Genomic DNA, 27,374 nt, shown 5'->3' on the forward strand with positions numbered 1-27,374 from the left:
TAGAATCAGTACACAAAGTAGAAACAGAAAGAATCCAATGGTCACCTCTTAAAAGAAATTCCAAAACGAACACTTCTCAAAACATTATAGCCAAGATCTCAAGCTTCCAGGTCAATGAAAAAAAAACTGCAAGTTGCCAGAGAGAAAGAATTCAAGTCCTGAGGATCACACACAATATAATAGCTACCACAATAAAGGAGCTGAGAGCTTGGAATATGATATTCCAGAAGGAAAAAGATATAGGTTTATAGCCAATAATAACTTACCCAGAAAATCTGAGCATAATCGTCTAGGGAGAAAAATTGACTTTTAATAAAATAGAGGACTTCTCATCATTCCTGATGAGAAGAGCAGAGTTGATTAGAAATTTTGAAATTCAAACATGGGAGATAAGAGAAACATATAAGGCAAACATGAACAAACAATCATAAAGGATCGAACAAGGATAAACTCAAATATGCAGACATGATAACATTTGTCCCCTCTGAACCTTGTCATCAGGCATAATAGGATTCTAATTAGGCAGAAGGCCTGGGAATGATTCTGTACTTGATCATAAAAGAAAAGTGGAAAGAGAGGGAAAGAGGAATGCACTGGGAGCAGAAGGGAAAAGGTTAGGGAAATTACCTCAAATGATTGAGTGCATAGGTAGAAGTCTATACATATAAGGAGGAAAGTAAGAGTGGACTTCATTCTCATCTGAACTGGTTAAAGGAGGGAAGGATACACACATACACATATATACACACACATAAATGGGCACAGAAATACATTTCACTCAACAGGGAAATAGGAGGGAAAGGAGAGAAGTGAGAATAGGGAATTAGAGGGAAGATAAATTAATTGATGGATTAATCCTAAGCAAAACTCTAAGGATGTCAAAAATAGTTACAGCTCTTTTTTTTCTTGGTGACAAAGAATGGGAATCTGAGGAGGTGCCCATCAAGTGGGGAATGGCTGCAAGTTTGGTACATGATCTAATGGAATGCTATTATACTGTGAGAAATGATGACAGTGACGGTTTCAGAGAAACCTGGGAAGACTTGTATGAACTGCTGCAAAGTGAACAGAACCAGGAGAGCAATTTGTGCAATCACAACAATTTTGTAAAAACAACTATGGAATTCTAGAATCCTTAGTGTAATGAACAAGCATGACTCTAAAGGACTAATGATAAAACATGCAATTCATCTCTTGGTAGAGAGGTGATAGAATCATACTACAGACTGAGATATAGATTTTCATTCAGACATAGTCACTTTGAAAATTTGTTTTACCTATGTGTTTATAATAAGCTTTTTTTTTTCTTTCATTCTAAATTGTTAAGCGGGGAGAGAAGAAAAAGATTTTTGCTGATTGAAAAAATAATATTTAGCTAAAAAATAAATCCTATGAGTTGGTTAGCAGTGTGTGGCACATAGTAGGGGTTTAATAAATGCTTGTTTAAAAAAATGTCAGCAAGAGGGTAAAGAGCTGGTTCAATAGGAATGAAAGGACAGGAAAGTAGATGAGAGAGGAGGCTGTGGTCAGAGGAGAATTCCAGAGTTAGAAGCCTTGAAGAAAAGGTGTATTCACTAAACGAAACTGTTACATTCCAATCTTTAGTAGTTTAGAAAGCGGCAAAGAATGAGGTTTTCAATGTTACTTCTCTGAAGGATGAAAACTCTACTCAGCAGGGAGAATCAGTGTCTTACAAAGCAACCTCCATCCTTGTCAAAGAGAACATCTTCCAGGATTCCACAAGCTACGCCTTGATGAATTAATACCATGGGAGACCCCTGCTCTGAGTTAACTTTTAATAGTAAATAGTAAATTATATTTTCAGCTATTTGTCTCTATTAAATGTAAGCTTTTAGTGAGATTTTTAGTAGCTCATGAAAAGACCTCTAATCTATCATTCATTCAGGTTCCACAATTCTTTTTGCAGTTTAGTTTAACTAAGAGTTTGCACTTTGGTCAGATCCCCAAAAAGCAAACCCACTGGGGGACCACAAATTATGTTTTCTAATGCTTTCAGGTAATGAAGTTTCTTTCAGTACCTGTCCCATACTTTTCTTTCCTAAAAGTCTCTCTTTTATTTTATTATTTTATATTAACAATTATACTCAATAGTTTAACATTTTGCTGCTAATGGCCCCATTGCTAGGCCTTCAATAGGCATTCAACAAGTCCTCACTGAATGAATGTGTCTAACATCCATTCAGCACTTGCCCAGAGAACAGTGGGTAAGGGTTTAGAGGTGCCCTCTTCCATTAAGAAGGTACTCAACTCTGGAATCACTTGGAGGGCTCAGCTCTGGAGAATCAGACCTTTAAAGAAAGGATTCAGGTTCTTTCTCATTATCATTGATTTCTCTATGTCCCCACTGCCTAGGGACTCCCCAGAAGGGATTAATAAGATCTCCTCTCAGAAGTCAATATACAATATTCTCACTAGAGAAGAAATGTTAAAAAAAAACCCAAAGGATTCAGGAGTACACCTTGACAAAGAAGGAAAACATGAAACAGTAACCAATAACTCCTATTAATCTCTCTGAGGATTGATACTTAAAACATCAAAAAGAAGACATTTTATGGGACTGCTAAACAGACATTTCCACTTTCTTTTTTCAATTAGATTTGTTATTTTTAGTTTACAACCCTTAGTTCTCCATGCTCTTGAGTTTCAAATTTTCTTCCCTTCCCTCCCGTCTCCCCTCCCCCCAAGACGGCATGCAGTCTGATATAGATTCTATATAAACCTTCGCGCTAAACTTATTTACACAATAGTCAAGTTGCAAAGAAGAATTATGACCAATGCAATGAATCATGAGAGAGAAGAAACAAAACCAAAAAAGAAGAGAAAAATAAGAGAGAGCGAATAGTTTGCCTCAATCTGCATTCATACTCCACAGTTGTTTCTCTGGATGTAGCCAGCTTTTTCCATCATGGTTCTGCTCCTCTCGGTCAGCATCATATCATGTAGATCTTTCCAGGTTATTATGAAGTCTGTATCTTCCCCATTTCTTATAGCACAATTGTATTCCATTACATTCATATACCAGAACTTGTTCAGCCATTCCCCAATTGATGGGCCTCCCCTTGATTTCCAATTCTTTGCTACCACGAAAAGAGCTGCTATAAATATTTTTGTACATACAGGTCTCTTTCCCACTTGTGTGATCTCTTTGGGATATAGCCCTAGGAGCGGTATTGCTGGGTCAAAGGGTATGCATATTTTTATAGCCCTTTGGGCATAGTTCCAAAGTGCTCTCCAAAATTACATTTCCACTTTCACTTAGGCTCTGTACTTTCTGAATAACTCTATCAAGGTCTGTGTGCTCTGCTATGACTTGGACTCATCCTCCTAGTGGTAGTCATTTTCCCTCATGATCAATGTTCAGTCCCCTATGCTCAGGAAAAGAAACACAAGTAGAAGAGGCAGCCAGTGGATGAGGTCCTGGTTCAGGTTTACCTAGGCAGGACATGGGTTGGTTACCATGTGCAAACATCTACAATAGCTTGGGGGCGGGGTCCGGGGAGGGAAATGATGCTTTCTTACACTTTCTGGTAATGAAATTTCTTTCAGTAGCTGCCCCTTCATAGGAATCTATTTTATTATTTTGTGTTTAAAATTATACTCATTAACATTTCCCCCCCATAGCCCAAACGCTGGGCCTTTAGTTGATATTCACCAAATACTTGTTAAATGGAAAAAAAGTGTAATACCAGCCCAGCACCGATCCATGCGGCATTGGGGTAGGTGTCCTCTCCCACCAAGGAGTTACACAGCTCTGGGCTCACTTGGAAGTCCAACAGATTGGCTCAAAGAATGCCTGCAAATTCAATAGACCAAAAGAGAAAGCACCAGAAGGCAGAATTGCACCCTTTACGTCCATTCTTCCTGACTCATTGGCTAAATCTCCTCGATATAGTTCCGAGTCATAGAAGGTGGGAAAGAATACAGTGGTTGCACATTCTCTTTAGCAAGTGCCTTAAACTCCTCTCCCATCACCCATAGGGCCAAAACACATGCTCCAATATAATCAGCTCTATTTAAAATGTCGGAATGAAAAGTAAGTTTTAGTCAGTCAATAAACATTTATTAAGTGCCTACTATGTGCCAGGCATTATGCTAAGCACTAAGGATACAAAAAAGGCAAAAAACAGTCTCCTAGGCTCTCTACTGAGTTCTAGTCACAGGTCATCAAATGGCTGTCGGACATTTTGAACTGGATGTACCAAATTCAAATCAAGTTCCCTATAACTTTAAATTTTCATAAAATAAATTTTTTCATAAAATAATTTTCCATGTTAACTTATGAGATAAATAACTCATGTTATTCCTAAAGCTCTTTCCTCATAACACCTAGTTCAGGTAGGCAGGCAGCCCAAACATGTTTTCAAGACCAAACAAGAGATGGAGAGGATCCCAGAAATAAGATGAAAAATTGTAATTACATAAAATTTTAAAGATTTTGCACAAACAAAATCAATGGAGTTAAAATTAGGAGAAAAACAAATAGAGGAAAAAATCTTTGCAGCAAATTTCCCTGATAAAGATCCCATTTCCAAGATACATAAAGACTCAAATTAATTAAAACTAAGAGCCATTCTTCTATAGATAAATGGTCAAAGATATGAACAGATGGTTTTTAGTGAAAGAAATCCAAGCTATCAATAGCCATGTGAAAAAATTATCTTTGGAATCAGAGGACTTGGGTTGGAATCCTGTCTCTGAAGCTCAGGCTTCAGTTTCCTTGTGTAAAATGAAGGGATTGAACTAAATGGCCTCTGGAAATCCCTTTCAGTTCATGATCCATCCTATCATTCTAGGAAGAAATATGAGAGGCAATGTACAAATGCATAGGCTGATTGTGAGCAAAAACTAGACAGAAGAGCCCTGAAATTGGGGAAAGTGACAATCCTAGCTAACTATATTTCAGCAAGCTCCTCGATGCTGCTTCAAGTCCAGACTTCGAAGTGCAAGAAATGGTATGTGTGAACTCTCTCCAGGGTGCACAGAGGGACAGAAGAGTGCCAGGTAATCGGCTCCCACTCAGATGCCCCGTTAGAGGCAGTTCAATTCAATTCAGTATTCTGGAAGGAAAACCTGAAACTCCAGGCATCCTTTTGGTTCAAACTTCTTGGTCCGACATAGCTGAACTGGAGCTTTCTGTCAGTTGCTTCGGGTTCCCAGATTAGCGCAGGAATCTCCAGCTAAATCAGATCAATTTAATATTACAAGCCTTTGTTAAGCCACTACTACACAACAGGCACTGTGCTAGGAACTGGGGGCAGGGGGGCGGGCGGGGAATGATTTTAAAAAATGAAATAGTCTACCCTCCAGGAGCCAAGCATTGATGGTGGCGATGGGCAAGGATGTGGAAGGGCATCTTTCCCACTTCTCTCACCCCCTCCTAGAGAACCCCCTTCTTGGGACCTCTCACTTTGGTGATGACTGGGTAGGACACCCACACAACAGGCACCCCTTCCTTCCCTCTGCCATTCACAGATACAAACACACCCATTACCCGGGACTCAGGGCTGACAGGCTGCTCCTGCCGCGGTCCCCACGTCCCGCCCCGCAAGGGGGAGGGGGCGTCGCTCGGGGTTAGTTCGGAGCCTCAACAAGCAAGTTAATGACTGAAAAATTAAGTGTGTGTGTGTGTGTGTGTGTGTGCGTGTGTCCGAAATGTTCCTGGCATCCGCGGCCAGAAGAGAGGCAGTGAACGCTGGGGCACTCCTCCAACTTTTTCTCCAGTTTCTCTCCTGAGGGAGACGAGTTCAGGGCACGAAGTTCGCTCCTCGGCCGCAGCTGCCTTCAAGCGTCTCCGCCCGCATCCCGCGCTCAGCATCCCGCGCCCAGCATCCCGCACCCAACATCCCAGCACCATGTCCGGAGGGAAGGTAAGCGGACTAGTGGGGTGTGTGTGTGTGTGTGTGTGTGTTTGGGGGAGACCTTTTACTTCTCCTCCTCCGACCCCAGCAATGCTCGAGGTTGGCTTGGGAGCTTTGCCTCAGTCCCCTCACCCACAGCTCAACAAAGTGAAGCACGCGAAAAAGGGCGTGTGGAGGAAAGCAATGAAGAGGTGTGAGGGAAAGGTCTACGGGGTTGATTCCGGGAAACTGAGGCAAGTACATTTTCTCCGCTGCTTCGATTCGCAGTGGAGAGGAATGAAGAGGAAATTTTGGGTGTTTGCTCTCCAACGCCCTCTCCCCCAGCTCCTCTCCAGACACAACTTAATCCTCCTTTTCTCCCCTTCCTCACACCGCCCCCGGCGAATTTCCAGCCTAGACGATCCCGGGAGAACAGAAGGGGCGGGGGCTGGGCGGCAAGAGGGGAGGTCATGTAAATTAGGGCCGAAGATGTGCAGAGCTTCACGCATCTGCTTCCCTCGCACCCTGCCCGTCTCTTGCTGAGCTGCAGGTCCAGATGCCGGTGGCCGTTTTCGTGCTGTCGATGCTGCTGAGCCTTAGTTCAGACGCTGTCCGCGTAAACAAGCGCCCGGTGCGGACTCGAACCTGTGCCGATCGTCCCGAGGAGCTTTTGGAACAGTTGTACGGGCGGCTGGCTGCAGGCATGCTCAGCGCCTTCCACCACACCCTGCAGTTGGAACCGCTGGACAAGGAGCGCAACGTGAGCTGCCCGGCAGGGGGCAGGCCCGTCCAGGACAAGAAATACCGACTCCCCATCAACCTGCACAGCGTCTCCCCATGGGCCTACAGGTGAGCGCAGAAATTCTACCTTCCTGGGTCTCCGGGCGAGATCACCACTGTGACTGGGGAAGTATGAAGTTTAGGGACTCTCTCATCTTTTTCCCCCTTTTCTTCCTTTTTGTTTTTAAACTTTGGCCCTGTGGACTAATTCTCAGGGGAGGTAGAGAAAGGCTTTTCCGCTTCTTTGGTGGTAATGCTCAAGCTCTGGGGCAGGGCCAGAACTGTAGGATGTTAATTCAATAATTCAGAGCATAAAGAAAACCAGCCTCAAGAAAATGGAAAAGAATTTGCAGCTCCTCGTTTCTTATTTGTATTGTGAATGGAAAGCTCGAGAGGAGGATGATTTTGGATATATATAGATATAGATGTATGTATGTATACATATATGTGTATGTAGGCATGTACCTGTGTATATGTAAAACTGTAAGCACCCTGAGGACAGAGACCAAACCTTACACTTCTCTCTGTAAAACTCAGAAACTTATTATTTCATTGGGGAATGGTTTAATTTCCACCAATGCACATTTTAACCCACCTGTAACTTAATAGAGACCCAGTCTTGAATTCAATAAGACCCTGAAGTCGAGAAGATCCAGGTCTGAGTTCAGTATTGGACACATACCAAATATGTGACCTTGGCTAAATCACTTACCCTTCCAATGCCTCAGGCACTGTCTAAGAGGATGTCACAGAAAATATCCGTGGATAAAAGGAAATTATATAACAGAATTTCCCTATGCCACTGAAATCATACCAGGGTTGGGGAACTTTTGGCCTTGAGGCCACATGTGACCTTTTGTGGGCTTTTGAATGAATCCAAATTTTACAGAACAACTCCTTTTATTAAAGGAATTTGTTCTGTAAAGTTTGGATTCAGTCAAAGGGCTGTGATTGAGGACCCAAAGGGCCACAGGTAGCCTCAGGGCTGCAGGTTTCCCATCCCTGTAGGCCTAGACCAAAAAAAAAAAAGCCACACTGAGTTTTGAGGCTCAGAAGCTGTAGAGAAGTTGATATGTACTGATCAATGTAGGCAAAGTCAAATGCCCTGAAGTTGGTAGTCAGTATTTGTCTCTTGGAAATTATGGACCGTTTATTTTATGTACTTTGTAGGACACTAAACACAAGTTTTGGTGTTATTTGGCAATGGTTATTATAATCATGTAAAATATGTGTATGCATGCATATATATTTACACACTTCATTATTTTATTTCAATTTAATTGTTTTCATTTTTATGAATAAATTTTATGAATTTAAAACCATTATTCTGAGAAGGGTCTATAACACAGAAGAGGTTAGGATGCCTGCCTATGGGATCAGGTATACTTCAGTGCAAGAAATGAACACTTAATTAACAGAACTAGATTCTAAATCTGCTGTTGCTGCTGCTCATCCCTATCATGACACTGGTCTCTGCACATTTGTTGTTGAGTCATTTTTCAATCATGTCTGACTCTTTGTGACCCCATCTGGAGTTTTCTTGGCAAAGACTCTTGAGTGGTTTAACATTTCCTTCTCCAGCTCATTTTACAGATGAGGAAACTGAGGCAAACAGGGTTAAGTGACTGGCCCAGGGTCACATATCTAGTAAATGTCTGAAGCTGGATTTAAACTCAGGAACATGAGTCTTCTTGATTCCAGGCCCAGCACTCCATCCACTGTGCAACAAACACTTATTAAATGCCTACCGTGTGTGGTGCGGGGCATCCCAAACTGAAAAAAAACAGCACAATCCTTTCCCTCATTGGGGCTTAAAATATAATAGAGCATCTAAGACATATTGGGGTAAATGTGATACATGTTAAATTCTGATAAGGGCAAAAGAGAGAGCTAGACAAAATCCTCCCAGATATTTGAGAAAGAAGAGTTCGCTGTTAGCTGGAGGAATCAGGGAAGGCTCCTATAAAGAAGTGGCCCTTCAGTTGACCTCTGCAGAAAGAGAGTTTTAATAAACAGAAGTTTAGAGTATGTCAGGCATGAGAGCAGATAGGTCAGCAGAAGATCAGAGAACACCTTTGTTTAGCATTTTGAGTGAGTAATGCAGAGTACCATGAAATAAATCTGGAAAAGTAGGTCAGAACCAGATTGCCAGGCTAAGATGGTGATAGTTTATCCTATTGGCAACAGAAAGCCACTGCATATTTTTGTGTTATAGTTAGATCTATGTATTAAGTTTAGAAGTATGGTATGTCAACTTTGGGCTGTGTAAAAAAAGAGACACAGTACCTCTGAGAGAATAAGGAGGTGTTAATCTCCCTGGAGTATCCTGGTTAGGCAATTTGTGGAATACTGTGTTCATTTCTCGGAGTACCATTTTAGGATGCAGGGGTGGGAGGAACAAAAAATTTTTTTGGGTGGGAGACATGTGGAATAGGAAGGGATCAGCAAGGTTAGGAGCCCAGGTTCACCTAGACAGGGGTTCTTAACCTAAGGTCAATGACCTTAGTTTTTTAAAAATATTTTGATAGCTATATTTGAATATAATTCATTTCCTTTGTAATCTTATGTACTTTATTTTATACATTAAAAAACACTATTCTGAGAAGAGAGTCCATAGGATTCACCAGACTGCCAAAGGGGTCCATGCCACAAAAAAGGTTGAGAACCCCTGATGTAGACCTGAAGGGCCCCTCTTACTGTTTAGCTGCTCATGATGACCTGCGAGACCAGGGACCACTACTCTTGAAGGGCAGAATCCCCCTCCCCATTCCCCATCAATGATTTCAGTGGAAGAAGGAGTGAATGCTAGGAAAATAACACATTAAGCACCCATTTTTCTCATCTGTGAAGTGAACCCCTGACAAGAGAGTGGCAAGCTATTCAGGGCTGCAAGAATCAGCAGCAAAAGCAGTGTAGATATTCCAGTATCGTTTTAACAGAGCCCAGTGATTTCACAGCTGTGCTGCCTTAACTCAGACCCCATCCCACTGATGGCAAAGAATGTATACACTTCTCATAAAGATATAATGTGTTAGAGATTTCTTGAACTTTTAAAAGTACCTAATCAACTGAGAAATATGGAACAAAATGTGTGATTAGCTGGCTTTGAGTCCTGGCATCACTTCATCCTGTTCATTAGAAATGTCATAGGATTTTCAACACACTTTTTCAGGATGGGGGGTAGGGAGTTGTCCATTTCTGAACCTTCTGAATAGCTTACTGTATGGGGAAGGAGTGTAGAGGTGGTGGTTTTATGAGAGAAACTGGAATTAGGCCTCCCCTGGCTCAGATCTGATCCAAATGAGGCAAAAAGAAATTTTTTTAAAAAAAACAACAAGGGAGAAAATAGAAGAGAGGAAGAAGCAAGATTCCTAGAAATGTGGTTCAGGGCTCCAAACAGACTCAAAGAAATGCATTTGGCTAAACTAAGATGTCTATTAATAAGTGAGGAAAATCCCTTTTACTTGCACTAGCAAAATAAAGAGAATCACTTGCGAAAACACCAGCAAAGATAGTATGGTATTTTCTCCATTGGTACAATGAATTACTTGGAAATTTGTGGAAAGCAAATTTAGATGATTGCCAGTGTTGCCATTATGCCTGTGGAAAAAGCATCTTTCCCCCCAGAGCTCAGTGAAGACTATTCTGGGATATTTTTTTCCTGTCCTGGATATTTGGATGAAAATCAAACTGACTCTGCCTCAGGGGTAGTATGACCCAGTGCACAAAATACCAAATATTAGATGATGTAGATAGGTTGTTTTGTGCAATTTCCTGGCCGATAAAAATACCATCATGTTTACTTTGTGGCATGATGTCTGTTTCTGTTCAGTTTTAAAAATAAAAATACCTAAATAAAGCCAACTTGATTGCTTAGTAAGGGATTAAAGGAAATTGATATATTTAGAAAGACTCCTATTCATTGCAAACACTCTAGCTTATTGCTTTTTGAATAGGGCCAGTCACGCAATTATGTTGAAATACTAAGAGAAAACACATTCCAGAAATCTAAATAATGCTCAGCAGTTCCTTTAATAACTTGTGGTACAAATCTAAAGAGAGTTTTTCTCCAGAATATGAATCATGTTCAATCATTTATTTCTAGGCTTTATTTGCTAGTTTTCTAGGGCAGTTTTCCTACTTTTAACTCAGCTTGAAAACATTTTGACAGGAAGAAGCTTCAGCAAGGGTGTAAACAGAGGAAAATCAGAGAAACAAGCAGGGATGATCCAGGAAGAGGTTGGGGTAGGGGGGGAGGATGAAGTAAGGTTGAATAAATGCTATGAAATATGCTGCTTAGATTCTGAATATATCAGGCTATTGGGTGGCTTTCAAGAGCCAGCAGGTTTCCCTCCAGACTTCCCCAAAATATGTAGTTTCATAGAATCTTAGTATTTAAAGGAGACTTTAGAGATCATCTTGACAGCTTGTCTACATCTTGTCTTCAGTTTACAGATGAAGAAAATGAAGTCCAAGAAAGTTGAAATGACTTGGCCAAAGTCACATAGCCAGTCTGTCAATCACAGAGGTGGGTGTCGTAGTGCTCTGCCTCTCCCCAAAGCCAAGAAGCTTATCATTCAGTAATTCACAATTCCTACCATTCATAGTCACTGATGTTTTTGCAACAAGAGGAAGGGGAAGAAAGGAGGGAAGGAGGGAAAAAAGGAAGGAAAGAAAGAAAGAGAAAGAAAGGAGAAAGAAAGAATGGAGGGAGGGAGGAAAGTAATAAGCATGTATTAAGTGCACCGTGTTAAGTGCATCTCATTTGATCCTCACGGGGCCATCTCCAGTTGTCCTGATCTATATCTCGCCACTGGACCCAGATGACTCTGGAGGAGAAAGCGAGGCTGGTGACTTTGCACAGCCCTGCCTCGCTTAAATCCAATTCACTTGCATGTCATAGCATTACTTCCCTGATGTCATGGTCCTCTTTGAGAACGAAGGACAAAAAACAACAAAACAGCAACAATTGATCCTCATAATAGCCCTAGGAGGTAGGTGCTATTATGATCCCCCTTTTACAGAGGAGGAAACTGAGGTAGGCAGAGGACTTGCCCAGTATCACAGAGCTAGGAAATATCTGAGGCTGACTTTGAACTCAGGTCTTCCTGACTCCAGGCCCACTGGACCATCTAACTGACTCATATCCTCCTGACTTCAGGCCCAGCACCATAGCTCTGTGGAACAAAGTTCTAAAGGAGGTCTTTCTCCACCCTTTTTATTTTTAATATCCAGATCTGTGATTTTATCAGTGTGGGGAGCTTCCAGGTTAGACATTCCCTTCACTGGTGCAGATGGAAACTCATCAATGGTCATAGTCTTGACAAGGTGCCACAGGTGCTGAAAAGTTAAGCTACTTGACCACAGTCACATAGCTAATCTATGTCAGTGGCAAGACTTGAACACAGGTTTTCCTGTCCCCTGCCCTCCATATACACTATGCCACTCTGTCTCTCACTACAGATATTATTATCCCTCTTAAAGATGAGGAAATTGACTCTTGGAAAGGTTAAATGACTTGCCTATGGGTGTTTAGTCCTTTACAACTCTTTTTGACCCCATTTGTGGTTTTCTTAAGCAGAGCTAGGTAGCACAGTAGAAAGAGTGCTAGGCCTGCAGTCAGGAAGACTCATCTTCCTGAGTTCAAATCTGGCCTCGGACACTTACTAGCTGTGTGGCCTTGGGCAAGTCATTTAACTCTGCCTCAGTTTCCTCATATGTAAAATGAGCTGGAGAAAGAAAATGGCAAACTACTCCAATATCTTCACCAAGAAAACCCCAAATGGGGTCACGGAGAGTCTGACATGACTAAAAAATAATGAAGGATGGGTGATCACAAAACTAGTAAGTGTTCGAGGCAGAATTTGACCCCAATTTTTCCCCAAATACATATAGAAAACTCTTTTCACTACCATGCTATAGTGAGTTCCTCATCACTGAAGATCTTCGGGTAGATTTCATTTTAGGAATATTTTTAGAGGAGATTCAGATTTAAGGTAACTTTACCTTACCTTCAGATTTAAATGATCTTAAAGGTCCTTTCCATCTCAAGAATCCTATGACATTAAGGTACATAAAGTAGACACATGTTCCAGCTAGTTTGTAATTTTCCCCTCAATACCTGCTGGAAAACCTCTATTAGGGCACGAGTACTAGTCTAGGTTAATCTGTTACCAATGAGTCGACAAGACCTTTTCTGTCTACGTGTATCCTAATGATGAAAGGAAGAAGAAGCCCAAATTGATGGCCTGGTTCTGAAATTGGTCCACCAGGAATGAATGCTAGAGAGCTACTATTGCCAATAAAAACCATTGCAGGCCACTGCACCTTGATAGTCTTCATGAGTTTCTGTGGCTGACCACCAAGTGCTAACTTAGTACTATGGGGCAGGCAAACTAGCTTCTTTCAGAAATCTTGTGTTTCTGAGGCCAAGCCAGTCTTTGGCTGAAGCATATCCCATCCCTGAGGTAGTGCAATGAAAAGAATGCTAAATCTGGAGTCATAGAACCTGAGATCCTGCCACTACCATTGACTACCTGTGTGACCCTGAGCATGTAAATCAATCCCTCTGACTCTCAGAGTTCACATCTATAAAATCAGAGGGTTGGATTAGATGACCTCTGAAGTCTTTTCCAGCTCTAAATTTATTATTCTGTGAGTGATTTGTTACCTAAGCTGCTCAAATCCATTAAGCAATTGATCTTACAACATCAAAGTGTTGCTTTTTATGACCACTATTGTGCAAAGCAAAAATAGAAGCGTTGTAATGTAGCATTGTCAAGGGATGAAGTCCTTTTGTCCTCAGATGAAAGTCATTGGCTATGGCCCAGTGTTCATTTTTTGTAAATTCTAAACTTTACTTAAGCATTCATGCAGGGGCCAGAGATTGAAAGTGATAAAGCTTTATCCCATCAACACTTTTTCAATATTTTCATACCTAAAATGAGATGGTTCCAGAAACATATCCATTAGGAAACAAGGTTGGAGGTGGGGGCTGGAGTTTTTCACCATTTAGAGGCAGATAAGAGGCTGTGAAAAGGGCAAATGACAAATGACAGTTTAAATTGACAATCCCCTGGCACTGAATGAAGAGAATGAGCCAGGTTGATAGATGATTTTCATTCTTTCTCAAGACCTGTGCCAGAGCATCAACTGGTCAGCCTTGGATTGAGATAGACTAAACTTTCATTACCCAAAGGAGAACAGGTAATTGAGCTATTTACCCTGGTGGACAAAATTCAGATGGACATATCAAATGAGTGTACAGTTATCCCTTCCATGTCGTGGGAGTTAGGGGGTAAGGTGCCCCATCTGGAAAATCCATGTAAAATTTTTTGGCTCTCCTGTCATACCAGAAAAGAGGTCTGAATCTTTCCCTTTTCTTTTATGGGGTATTTACAGTACCTTATTGTAAAATTGGGGTTAAGTGTTTGGTCATAGGCTTTTTGTCATCTGCTGGCCTTGGCACCTTGTCTTTGGCTTCCGTAAAACTCTCCCCAAAATTCCCATTTAATTTCTTATGCTGACACGTGATACCGCCAAACTGCAGTGAGGAAAGTTGTGATGTGGAAGGGATAACTGTAGAATTAAGCAGTTAACATGGGTCTTGCTTCTCCCTCAAAGGTCCATTTTCCAGCTACAGTGAATGTAGGACAACTCTTCTAGCTAAGAAAAAAACCAAAGATATTCATTCTTATTGACTTAAAAAAAACCCAAGCCGCCCTTCTAGAGTTCTGTTCCAAGTGTTTCTTCTGTGAGGTCTCTTCTAGCTCTAAGTCCTATGATTTGAGCCTGAACTTGACCTTTCATGTGGCTCTGACATGAAACAAATGGCTTACTTTGGTGTGGGTTTACTGTTTACTCTGTCCAAAGAATAGCTGATTGCCAAGGCATCAGTGACTCCAAGCTTATTTGGCTCCCCATTCTTCTACTTCTGCCTTGTTGTTAAGGTAGTAAAGGCTGAGTCTGCTGTGGGGTACAAAGAGCAGTGGAATAGGATTCAGGACTCCTAGATTCTAGTTTCAGTTCTGCCATTGACCAGTTGTTTGTTTTTTCGCTTTTATTTTAGGTAAATCATTGAACCACTTCCAATCTCATTTTTTTTAAATCTGTAAAAGAAAGAGTTTGTACTACGTAATCTCTAATATCCCCTCCAACTCTGAAGTTTGTTCATTTTAAACCCCAGGGATCTAAGCTCTGGGCTGTGCCAATCAAAACTCAATTCAATTCAGTAAACCCTTGCTACATACCTACTACACACTGGATTTGGAATCAGAGAAACTTGGTTTAAATCCCTAACTCTGCCATGTACCATTTGTGTGACCTTGGACAATCATTAATCTTCTCTGAGCCTCGATTCACTCATTAATAAAATGGGTGTTGCAATAACTGACCTTTGAGGTCCTTCCAGCTTTAAATCTATGATTTGATGACCTGACCCTAAGAAATGAAAGGTGCCTAGGTATGCATAGTTCTTTCTCTCAAGGAGCTTATATTTTCCTGGGAGTCCCAATTGGTTCTAGAGCCACCTTATTTGTATCTTTTTCAGGGTTGACCTCAGGGCCTCATTAGAGTTAGTCTTAGTCTCTGGATCAGCCAAGGGACTGGCCCAACCTTCTTTCTCATGGGGGGAGAGAAGAAGATCAAGTTCACTGGAGCTAGAGCCACACACAGGAGTTTTCTATGAATGGGCCCCAAGAATAATTATTGGGATCATGTAAGAGTAAGTAGCTTGGAGGAGAAACCTCCAAATGGACCCTAGCATTTCCCAAAGGCCCTAGTGTTCTTACAGCCCTGCCTAGACAGTCATTGGCCTCCTGGCATTTGCTTTAGTGTCAGACCTTGCTATAAAACTGGGGAGGTTTTTCCACATCCTCTAAAAAGACACTCATGAGAAAGCCTGATGTCTGAAGTTTTCTCCCAGAGCCAGAAGGATGTTGTTCAGAGTTCCTTGGCACTGTCCACCAAAGATCTTGGCTTTCTGAGTAGTTGATGAATAGGCTGAGGGTGGGGCTGTCAGTCATTATTTTCAGTAGAGGGAAACTAGCTGTAACTTCCCAGTCTCCCCACTCCCTTCCTTGGCAGGAAGGCTTTGACATTTCTGCCAAATGAGATCTAATGATAGTTAATATGCTATGATATGGAAGTGGATTTTTGGGGTAAGGAAATGATCCTCGCTTCAGATGCAGGAGGTCTCAGATTAAAATCCTGATCAAACCTTCATATTCCTTTAAGTGTAGATACTGGGCAGCATGTTATAATGGAGTCAGAGGATTCAAATTTTGCCTTTGCTGTTTACTTTGGGAAAGTCACTGCCCCTCTGTAGGACTCGGTTTTCTCATCTGTAAAATGAAGGGATTGTACGAGAGGACCTTTAAGGCCCATTCCAGCTCCAAGTCGATGATTCTGTGATCCTGTGGGTGACTAGTTTGGTATTTGGGTACTCATGGGTCAAACTCCAGTTCATACTTGTAGACCAAAGGGACACTTGGAAGAAAGAGATTAATAAGCTGAATGAATCAAGAATTCCTTGGGACAAGTGCAAACCAGCCAAGGACAAAGGGAGAGAAGGGGAACACCTGAGAGTGTTAAGTTGTTTCTTTCTGGACTCCTTACTGGGACTCTCTTCCTTTCTAGATGAGCAGGCCTTCTTAGCCCTCTTGTTCATCATATTATTTACACCTTTACACTAGCATCTTTCTAAAGGCACAGCCCTATATTATTGCCCACAGAGTTATTATTATTCTCATAAGTGATAAGTGTATGCATGTGTGTACATATACATAAATGTCATATGAAGAATACATGTAAAGAAAATAAATTTAAATAGCTAAATACAAGCTAGTTGGAAAGGGAGGGCACTAGCAGTTGGAGGGAATCAGCAAAGGCTTCATGTGAAAGGTGATGCATACTTAAGCTGTATAATGAAGAAAGAGAGAGATTCTTTGGAACAGATACCAAGTGGACATTTAGTGGACAGTGTCAAGGAGGCAGTGAATTCTAGGCATAAGAGATGGCCAACGCAAAGGCATTGAATTGAGAGATGGAGCATTGTGTGTGAGGAACAGAAAGAGGACCAGTTTGGCTGAATAGCACTAGGGCTTAGGAGGGGGGATAGTGTGCAATGATGCCGGAAAAAAATTACGGTCCAGGTTGTAAAGGATTTTAAAAACTAAACCAAGTTTATTTTTTTAATTTTTATTTTATTTATTTTAATTTTTATTCTTTATTATTGTCATGTATTTATTTTTATTTTATTTTTTGATCATAGAGGCAATAGGAAACCAGTGGTGTTGATTGAATAAGGGAGTGACATGATCAAATTTACACTTAAGGAAGGACCTGGCAACCAAAGGCACCATCTGTTTAGAATATTAGCTTCTTCGTAAAATCCTACAGAGGAGGATGATCGAGGATTAGGAGCAGTATTACCTCATAAAGAAGAGAAAAGCAGAAGATGAAATAGGTTTGAATAAAGCTTGGTGAGAGAACCAGCTAAGAAAAATCATCCTCAGGGCATTTAAGGGTGATTGGAAGAACAAAAAACCAAATAAAGATGAAAAACATCTGTTGAGATTTTTATAATAAACTTTTTTTTACCATCAAGGATAGTGTCAAGCCACCACACTTGCACTCTAACAGCCCAATGCCAGATGTGCTTGTAAAATCCATAAGAACAGCACTAAAGTGAAGAAAGATGGGGAAAGTTGGATTAGGCCAAGTGTACATAGGGGAGATCTGTCCTGGAGGTGACATAACTGTAAGGACATTGAGAATTGAGTCACAAAGTATCTGAAAGACGGGAAAATACCAAAGGCATGGGGAAAAAAATCCCCCAATTAATACCAAAAAGGAGCAAACATAAGAATATCAACAAGTATTAACCTATATGCTTATTTTCCTAGTTATACCAAACTTTTATGAGAATTATGAGAATCGTCTATACCAAGAACATCCTTGATGATCAATCAACAAGTATTTATTAAGTGCCTACTATGTGCCAGTGCCTATGCTAGGTACAGGGAATACAGCTACAAACAATGAAACAATTCCTACTCATTACATTCAAATAAGGAAGACAAGAAGCGTGTGTGTGTGTGTGTGTGTGTGTGTGTGTGTGTGTATACACAATACACATATGTATGCAATGTATATAAATGTTGCGTATATATATATAAAGTGAATATGCATATATTTGTGCTGTATATATACACACATATTCTTGTATATATACACACATATATACTTTTATAAATGTTATATATGAATATATAAAAGTAAATATGTATTTATCCTCTCTCCATATATATGTATATATAGGGAAAGTGAACCTAAATACAAAGCAAATAAATAAAAATATATACAAAGTAGTTTAAACACCAGGTAATTTAGGAGGGAAGGTACTAGGTGTTGGAAGGTCCAGGAAAAGCTTCCTGCTTTGGCACTTGAGCTATGCCTTAAAAGAAGAGAGGGATTGTATGAGATAGAGGCAAAGAGCAAGTAAATTTCAAGCAAGTTTTGCCAGTATAAAAACATGTAGATGGGAGATAGTGTGTCATGTGTGAGGGATGGGGAGAAGGCCAGTTTGGCTGGAGGAGAGTAATGTCCAGTGGAGATGAAAAGACAGGTTGGGGCTGGGTTACAAGAAGTTTTAAGAGATAAACAGAAGTGTGTGTTTGATCTTAGGAGTAGCAGAAAGCCAGAGGAGCTGATTGGCTGGAAGGGTCACTTCACCAGATTTGCACTTAAGAAAAATTTCTTTGGTAGCATTGTATAGGATGACCAGCAGTGGCAAAAAGCTTGAGGCAGGGAGATAATAAGAAGGTTGTTAATAAAAATGAAAGTGAAAAGAGGTGATGAGAGCCTGAACTGAGGTGGTAGGTAACTGTATGAGTGGAGAAAAGGTTCAGAAGACATGCAGTAGAGGCAGAAGTGGCAAACTTTGCCAACTCGATGGATGTGTGAGGTGAGGGAGAGTAAGTAGAAGATAATGGCAAGGTTATGAAGCTTGGAACCTAGAAGGATGATGGTGCTTTTGCCCAAAATAGGGAAATGTGAAAGAAGGAAGGGTTTGAGTGGAAAGATCATGAATTCGGTTTGGGACTTGTTTAAGATCCCTCTGCGATATGCAGTTTGGAGTATCCAATAGGTAACTGGTGAGGCAGCCCTGAAGCTTGGAGGAGAGACTGGGACTGGATATATAGATCTGGGGAGCCATCCACCTAGGTCTGATAGTTAAATCCTTGGAAGCGCATAAGTAGGGAAAAGGCAAGTACCTGTTTGCCTTTTCCAGTGATACTGCTCAGTAGATCATGTCTTTATCATTATACACTTGACAAAAAGATATAGAGACTACAAGATCCCTCTGTGCTTATTGTTCGTGGATTATAAAAAGGCATTTCCTTTTGTAGAGAAAAACACCATCTTAAAAGATCTCTTCCAGCTGGATATTTCCCCATTCATACAGCAGAATAATTCAAGATTCCCTGAAAGGCATAAACAGAGGCATCACTGTTCATTGAGCCTTATCATAAGTATCAGGAAAAGCATAAAACATGCTTGACAAGGTGTTGACCACTCTCATGGAGGAGATCCAGGGTAGACTTTTAGTTGGAGCGTGATTCCCTATAGATAGTGAGGTCTTCAGATGCTCTGATTTGTAGGTTGCATAAAACCCTGGATTATTGCATTGGAATACTGATTCTCCTGGAAGAAATATGTAACCACTAAACACAATTTGGTATAACCATTCAAACAAAAAAATCAAGTGGATGAAGAATACCTATCATCCAGATTATGTCACATAGTTAATTATGCAATCTATAGAGCTTGTCCAGTAGGATATATTTTGGAGAGTCAGTAAAAATAGAAAAGTTGGGCTCAGAATGAAATAGGAAGAAGAAAGGGAGCTAAGTTATCTAAGAGAAATGAAAAGATTCTTTAAAGACTGTGAATTTGATTTTTTTTTTCAATTTTTGACAGTTGAATTTCAGTGTCATTGATTTCTTTTGTAATCCTATGTATTTTATGCATTTAAAAACATTGGGTCCATAGGCTTCATGAGCCTGTCAAAAGGATCCATGGTAGAAAAAAAAAGGTTGAGTCCCTGCTCTTAGGTGATCCTTCTATATTGATATCAGATTATGAACCAATTATATTGGGAAGATTCTTGTTGCTCTAGGGAATGCACCTTATAGTCTCCTGGAATTTTATCCCTCTCTTTTTAAAAATTGTTCCTTATGAAGTTCAAGATTCCTGAACTTGTATTTTTTTTCTCCCCAGACTTGGCTGTCACTCATTCTATTCAGAGCTCAGTTTCCATCCCCTCTAATCATCCCCAGAGGATGTACACTTTGTTCTAGGATTAAGCGGTGCCAGCTGTCACTCACACGTGCCAAGCTTCATTCATGGCCAGTGAGAAGGTTGTCTGAAGCTCTCAGAAGAAAAACTTGATTTATTTCAAGTATGTTCTCATGCCAAGCACCTACTAAATTATGCTGAAAGACAGAGGCATTACTTTGCTGGAATTTCCCTGACACCTGCAGAAAAGAAGAGAACTCTTATCTGATCTCTCTTTGTCCAGCACTACATTTCTTTGTCTTTTGAGGTAAAGGTGAGCCCAATATGAGCCTTGATGACAGCTAAACTATTTTCTGTCTTTTGAAAGAAAACCAGAAAAGAGACCATATGTGTTTTGAAAATGACACATTTCTCTAAAACACCAAGATGGGGGGTAAGATATTTCATTCTGATGCTGTTAAAAGTTAAAAAACTTGTGGGCAGTAGTTTCATGGCTGCTCCTGAGACATCAAAACCTCTCTAGAGCAACCACAGTGGATAACGATGAGCTTTCTTGAAATTTGTTTTCTCTTTGTAGCCAAGAATTGTTCCTCCCATTTCTTGTAGTTAGGGCTAAGGAAAGCCTTCTACCACCGTGAAAGTGGTTCTGCCTCCTAGCAAGGGAATAAAAGAAGGGACTGGAAATGAGAAGTGAAAGGGAGGAAGGGATAAAAGGAGAGAACATAGAAGGGGAATAGAGAAGACAAGACAGGACAAACAAGACAGCTTAAAATCTTCACATGAGGTTTGTACTGATGTATAAACCTTTCTCCACCATCCCCCGTGCCATATACCTTGCCTATTATATAAATGATATGTGGCATAGAAAAACAAAACATTTTTCTTTTTTTAAAGTTTAAAAAAATTTTCCAATTGACAAGCATTTTAAAAATTAATCTGTCCCTCTCACTACCTCCTTTCCCTCTTCACACAATGAACAAAAAAAACCCTGAAATTTAAGCCCTCAATACATAGCTGCATAGTTTGGCAAAAACAAATTCTTACATTCTTACTGAAAATGAATGTCTTTTTCTGCATTTTAAGTTCATTACCTCTTTGTCAGGAGATAAATGGTATGTTTCCCCTTTATTCTTTTGGACTTTTGATTTATCATTGCTTTGCTCAGAGTCCTAAAGTCTTTTAAAGTTGATTTTCTTTGTAATGTTATCGTGCGAAGAGTTTTATTTCCAAACGCTTCATTATATATCAGTTCGTAAAGGACTTTCCAGTTTCCTCTGAGTTGTCCATTTCATTATTGCTAGTAGTAATATCCCATTACATTCATATACCATAGTTTGTTTAGCCCAGGGGATGGGGAACCGGCAGCCTCGAGACCACATGTGGCCCTCTAGGTCCTTAAGTGTGGCCCTTTGACCTTGAAGTTTGGATTCAGTCAAAGGGCTGCACTTGAGAACCTAGAGGGCTACATGTGGCCTTGAGACCACAGAATTTCCCACCCCTGGTTTAGCCATTTCCCAATATGAGGATATGTCCTTGGTTTCCAGTTTTTGGCTACCATGAAAAGAGCATACGTGTGTGTGCATATGCATGTATATCTGTATATATACACATATGTATATACATATACACATATATTATATACATACCTATACATATGTATCTATGTATGTGTACACACACACACACACACACACACACACACACACTTTTGTACATATAGATCCCTTTGCTCTTTTTTAATTTCTTCAGGATATGTCTAGTAGTAGTAGAGTTGTGTCAAAGGTTAGTTTGGTAGCTTTCTGGACATATTTCCAAATTGTGTTCTGGAATGGCTGGAACAATTCACAACTCCACCAGCAGTGTATTAGTGTGCCTATTTGCCCATGTCCTTTCCAACATTTGTCACTTTCCACTTTTGTCAACTTTGCCAGTCTGATAGGTATGAGGTAGGGCCTGAAAGTTACTTTAATTTGCATTTCTCTAATTACTTGTGATTTAGAGCATTTTTGTAGAGTTATTGATTGCTCTCTTCTTATTACAGCTTCCTGTTTGTACTCTTCAACCATTTATCTATTGGGGATGGCTTAATCATATAAATTTGAATCAGTTCCTTATATGTTTTGTATGTTAGACCTTTGTCAGAGAAAATCCTGCAAGGACTTTTCCCATTACTTATTTCCCTTATAACTCTTGTATTAGATTTGCTTGTGTAAAAATTTAACTTTATATTGTCCATTTTTGTCCACTATTGTCCATTTTCCTTGCGTGACCTTCTCTATTGCGTGTTTAGTCGTGAATTCTTCAACTATCCAAAGATCTAAAAGATACTTTCTTCCTTGCTCCTTTAATTTATGATGTGATTTTTTTATAGCTACATCATATAACCATTTGGAGCTTATCTTAGTCTATGTTGCCAGGTGTCAATCTAAACCTAAATTCTGCCAGTTTGATGTCATTTTTCCAGCAGTTTTTGTCAAGCACTATGCTGCTGTTTTTGCTTCTGTATATTGTGTACCACTGATTAGCCTTTCTTTTTTAACCGGTATCAAATTGTAAAACATTTAATGTTAACATAAGAAGATTAAAATGGAAAGAACATATAAAGTCGACTAGCTCACAATGGTATTCAATAACTCACTATTTGATAAAGTAGAAAACAAAAATGACCTAGGGAAAAATTCATTATTTGATAAAAATTGCTGAAAAAACTGGAAAGCAGTCTGGCAGAGATTAGGCTTTGACCAACATTTTCTAACATATTTTACAATGCATTCTAAATACATCCTATGGCACCTTAACATTAAAGATCCTACTATAAAACAATTAGAAGAGAAGCAGATCATATACCTCTGATAGCTCTGGGTAGGACATATATTCTTAACCAAATAAGTGATAGAGGAAATTACAAAAGATAAAATAGATAACTTTGATTACATGAAACAAAAAGCTTCTTCACAGACAAAATTAATGTACCAAAGGAGGGAAGTGGTCTAATGGGAAAATAAAAAATCTTTGCGTCAAATTTCTCTGACAAAGGCTTAGTAATCAAGATATGTAAGCAATGAATAAGCACATGTATTAGCCATTCCCTAATAGATGAGTGGTCAAAGCATATTAAAAGTTCTCAAAAGAAGAATTGCAAAGTATTCACAACTATGTGAAAGAATGCCCCAAATCACTAATAATAAGAGAAAATGCAAATTAAAACAACCTTGAGATTTCACCTCACACCTATGACAAAAATTGGTAATAGTCAATGTTGGAAGAGTTATGGAATGATAGGCACACTGATTAACTGTTGATGGAACTGTGAAATAGTATAAATATTTTGGAAAGGAATTTGGTATTATGTAAATAAAGGGACTAAAACGTCTATACTCTGATCCAGAGATTTTATTACTGGGCTTACACCTCAAGAAAGCCATTGATGAGAAGAAAAGTCCTCATATACACCAGAATGTTTATAGTAGCACTTTTTGTGATTGCAAAGAATTGGAAACAAGGTAGATACCCATCAACTGGAGCATGGATAAACAAATTGTGCTACATGAGTGTAATGGAACATTACTGTGCTGTAAGAAATTATGTACATGATGAGTACGGAGAAGCATGGAAAGAGCTTCATGAACTGATATAGAATGAAGTAAATAGGGCCATGAAAATTATACATGCATACATACATATATACATATACATATATATAATGTCTGTAACAATACAAATGGAAGCAATCACACACCAAAAAGTGAATGTAACAAAATTATAAAGATCAAATAGGATTCCACTGAAGAGATATCAGATGACTTCTCCATCCCACCCCTTCATAGAGATGGGAGGTCCCCCATGATTACACATGGCACATATTTTCAGACTTTCAATGTGTCAATCAGTTGTCTTGATTTTTTTCTTTCTTTAAAAATAGCATTTTTGTTATATGGGATGGTTGTCTGTGGAAGTGGGAAAGGGATGAGCTACTGGGGGGGTAACCATGATGATACTGATTAATAGAAGCCATCAATAAAAAAAACCTTATTTTAAAAAACACACAAGTAGCTCAACGTTCTAACCTTAGGTCTCTTAACCTTTATAGTGTCTCGAACCCCTTTGGAAGTCTGATGAAGCCTAAGAGAGTGGGTTGGATTACATTTGGGAAATTGCAAAACTTCTTCAATGAACAAAACCTATCTTTTTAATATCAACATTCTATTAGTGCTTTTGAATGGTAGGGAGACATGGAATACAACAGTCTCTGTAATATTCTAAATGAACATCACACAGAAGGCAATGGGGGTGTGAGTAGGCTGAAACAAAAGTAATTGAGGAACTTCAGTGAAGAGGAGTACAAGATGACATCAAGGAATTGTAATGATGAGAAGAAGAGATGAGATGATTGTGTGACCAGAGTGAGTCAAGAGGTAGATAGCCAGTGCTCCACTGGTACCCTTACAAAGTGGTAGATGAAGAGGAAGGAGAAGGGAATGCACATTTATATAGCACCTACTTTGTGCCAGGCATTGTAGTAAGCACTTTTACAAATATTGTTTTATTTGAACCTTACAACAACCCTGCAAGGTAGGTACTACTATCCTTTTCCCAAAGTGAGGAAGTCCCCTTCCCTTGGCATGCTAGGTGGACCCTTTTAATGAACAGATAAAGAGTGCTTGATATGTCTCAGGCAAGGATGGATTGCAGTGTTCATTAGAGAGAACTTTCAAATCAATGCAATCACATACCCATTTGATAATTTGAGGATCATTAGATTTAAAGCCAGAAGAGATGACAGAGGCCCTCTAGAATTGCAAACCTTAAACAGTGGCAGGCCACATGGAAATAAAGAGCTGGAGGGGCTTGGTATCTCCCTGACCTATCTGAAAGTATAGAGGAAGATGGGAAAGAACTCTTGTCACATGAAGGGGTGTCAAGGAGGCACCTGACACATGGAAAAGTCTACACCTTGAGTTCAGAAGCATCTTTGGTTGCCTTCTGGTTTGTAGTGGAAGAGTGGACTGGGGCATGAAGTCTGAGGTCCAGGGTGTGATTGCTATGAAATAAATCATCCACTCAGACAGAATATTAGACTTCCTCTTTTGTGAATGTTTTTCAGATGTTGATATTTGATTCTTTGTCCTGACCAGAAAAGGGAGAACAAGAGGATGTTGGAAATGCAGCATTAAGTTTAAAAGGCAATATTCTTTTTTTAAAAGTAGTCTAGGCTTATACTGAGTTCCCTAGATGCAACCCTCATTCCTTCAAAGAGAAGGGACTTCCAACATTGGCAGTCTGGTAAAGGGGCTGTCCACTTGTAGTGGTCTCAGCAAAGATGTCCCAGCTGTTTCTTCCTATGTGAGTCACCAGCCAGGTGGTTCATGTCACTGAATACTGACTATGAGTCTCAGTGCAAACCCTTCTGTAGCATTATCAACACCTTTCTGGCTAACCTGGATTCAGCATTCTGCTGCTGGCTAACCTGGATTCTGCATTGCATTTGTGCTAACTCTGATTCAGAGTGAACTTTTGGCAATTGCCCCTGGACTCAGTAATCTGTTGTCTTCAAGATAATTCTCGCTCCCAAACTTGTACCCTTAGACTTACCTCATTCATGCTATTTCTCTCCTCCTATATTAACAAAATCTTAACATTTTGTACGTTTCTGCTAAAATTAAAGGGGGGCCAGTGTGAGTTTCCAGCAGGCACACAAGAGATGGACTCTGTGCTATTACAAACACTAGAAGCCTTGAGATGGCTGCATGTACAGCTCCCTCAAAGAGGGAATGTGCGTATTCCCATTTTCCCCTGTGTGTAGAATGAGTAGTAAACCATAAAAGTTTTTAAAAACTAGCATACAGGAAAATAGTTCTGGAAGCCCAAGGGTTCAGATGAATAATACGGACAATTTCCATCTTCTTCTGACCTTTAAAATTTAGTGAAAGGCAGGTGACTTATCATATTTAGCATGTTTTGAAGGCTGGAGTATGTGTGCATGCTAACTGAAGTCATACTCTAAAATAATTGTCAGGCCTTTTAAAGTTACCGATCTATTTAACAAACGGGTCTCAGAACTTGTCCTTTTCTCTTAACGAATAAGTAGTATGACAGATTCATGTGCAGCTACTTTGCTGGCCATAAAAACTGCTAAATAGATTACAAATGCTAACAGCCATTGTTCATTGGGTAATATCCCCCAGATGGTCAAAAAGCACTCAATAAATCTGTTGCTTAATTTATTTTGTTTTGTTTTTTCTTTTCCCATGCAGGATCTCCTATGATCCCACAAGGTATCCAAAGTACATGCCCGAAGCATATTGTCTGTGCAAGGGCTGTCTTACAGGACTATATGGAGAGGAAAACTTTAATTTCCGCAGTACCCCTGTATATATGCCCACAGTCATTCTGCGCCGCACCTCAGCTTGTGCTGGGGGGCGCTATGTTTACACAGAAGATTATGTGACCATTCCAGTTGGGTGCACATGTGTTCCAGAACCAGAGAAGGAGTCAGAGAGCCTGAACTCCAGCATCGACAAGCAGGGAATGAAACTATTGATGAACCCGAACGACAAACCCACAACGAACTGAACTTGAGGAGGACTCATCAGCTTCCCTCTTGACTTTGTTATCCCTGCACAGAATCAGGAAATTAAAAGCAAATGAAAATCCAGTTCCTTCTGAAAGGCTTCCATTGCGTGGTAAAACTGGAAGGATTTCATCAGGATATCAGGAGATAAAGTTGAGCCATGAAACAACAAACTGAACTGGGAAAGGTCTTTTTTAAAATATAGACTAGTCTACAATTAATGTCAATGTTGCGACTCTTCTCTTTTCTGGACAAAATTAGTGCTTGGTTTGAACTGCATTAGATACTAGGATGAACCCATGAATCATATTCATCTACTATTTTCAACTGCACAGTCTGGTATAAAACTGTGTAATGGGCATGCCCCGAGGATTTAATTTCTCACAATACTTGGGGACAAGCATTGCTCTTGGAAAGAAATTCTCTGGACTACATTTCCTAGAAGGTTGTCCATCTGACTGCACAGTATGGTGACAACACCAGTCAAAGGGTTCTCTTTATTGGAGCATTCTTTTCAAAGTGGGAGGTCTAAAAAAACCAAATTGCCAGAAATTTGGGGCAATGATTGAAATGGTAAAATGGTGAGATGTTAAGCTTTGTAGCAAGGAGAGGGAAGAGACCGCTGGGAGCCCAGCAAGGTCAGGTTGGTGATTCCTCTGAGCAGTGAGCAGAAACACACATTTGGAGATGGACTAGCCACTAGCATAAAGGCTGCCAGAGTTGGGAAGGAGCAGGGATGGAAAAGATTCCAGGCGGAGCCAGGCTGAAGCCATTTGGGCCTCCCCAAGAAGTAAGCTTATCATCTTCCTGGACACTGAGGCCCGAGACAAAGACCCATTGACAGTTTCCTCACCCTGAGGGTCAGT

The 27,374-nt window shown here is 40.1% G+C and overlaps 1 protein-coding gene across 1 annotated transcript; it reads left to right on the top strand.

Moving 5' to 3' along the window:
- Nucleotides 1-5,769: 5,769 nt before the first annotated feature.
- Nucleotides 5,770-27,374, top strand: IL17D (interleukin 17D). Its single transcript, XM_036747079.1, has 3 exons — nucleotides 5,770-5,888; nucleotides 6,409-6,707; nucleotides 26,192-27,374. Exons 1-3 carry the CDS (start codon nucleotides 5,874-5,876, stop codon nucleotides 26,508-26,510), a joined length of 633 nt encoding a protein of 210 aa, XP_036602974.1. The 5' UTR covers nucleotides 5,770-5,873; the 3' UTR covers nucleotides 26,511-27,374.

Source organism: Trichosurus vulpecula, chromosome 2, assembly GCF_011100635.1.
Source record: "Trichosurus vulpecula isolate mTriVul1 chromosome 2, mTriVul1.pri, whole genome shotgun sequence".
NCBI classification, from domain to species: domain Eukaryota; kingdom Metazoa; phylum Chordata; class Mammalia; order Diprotodontia; family Phalangeridae; genus Trichosurus; species Trichosurus vulpecula.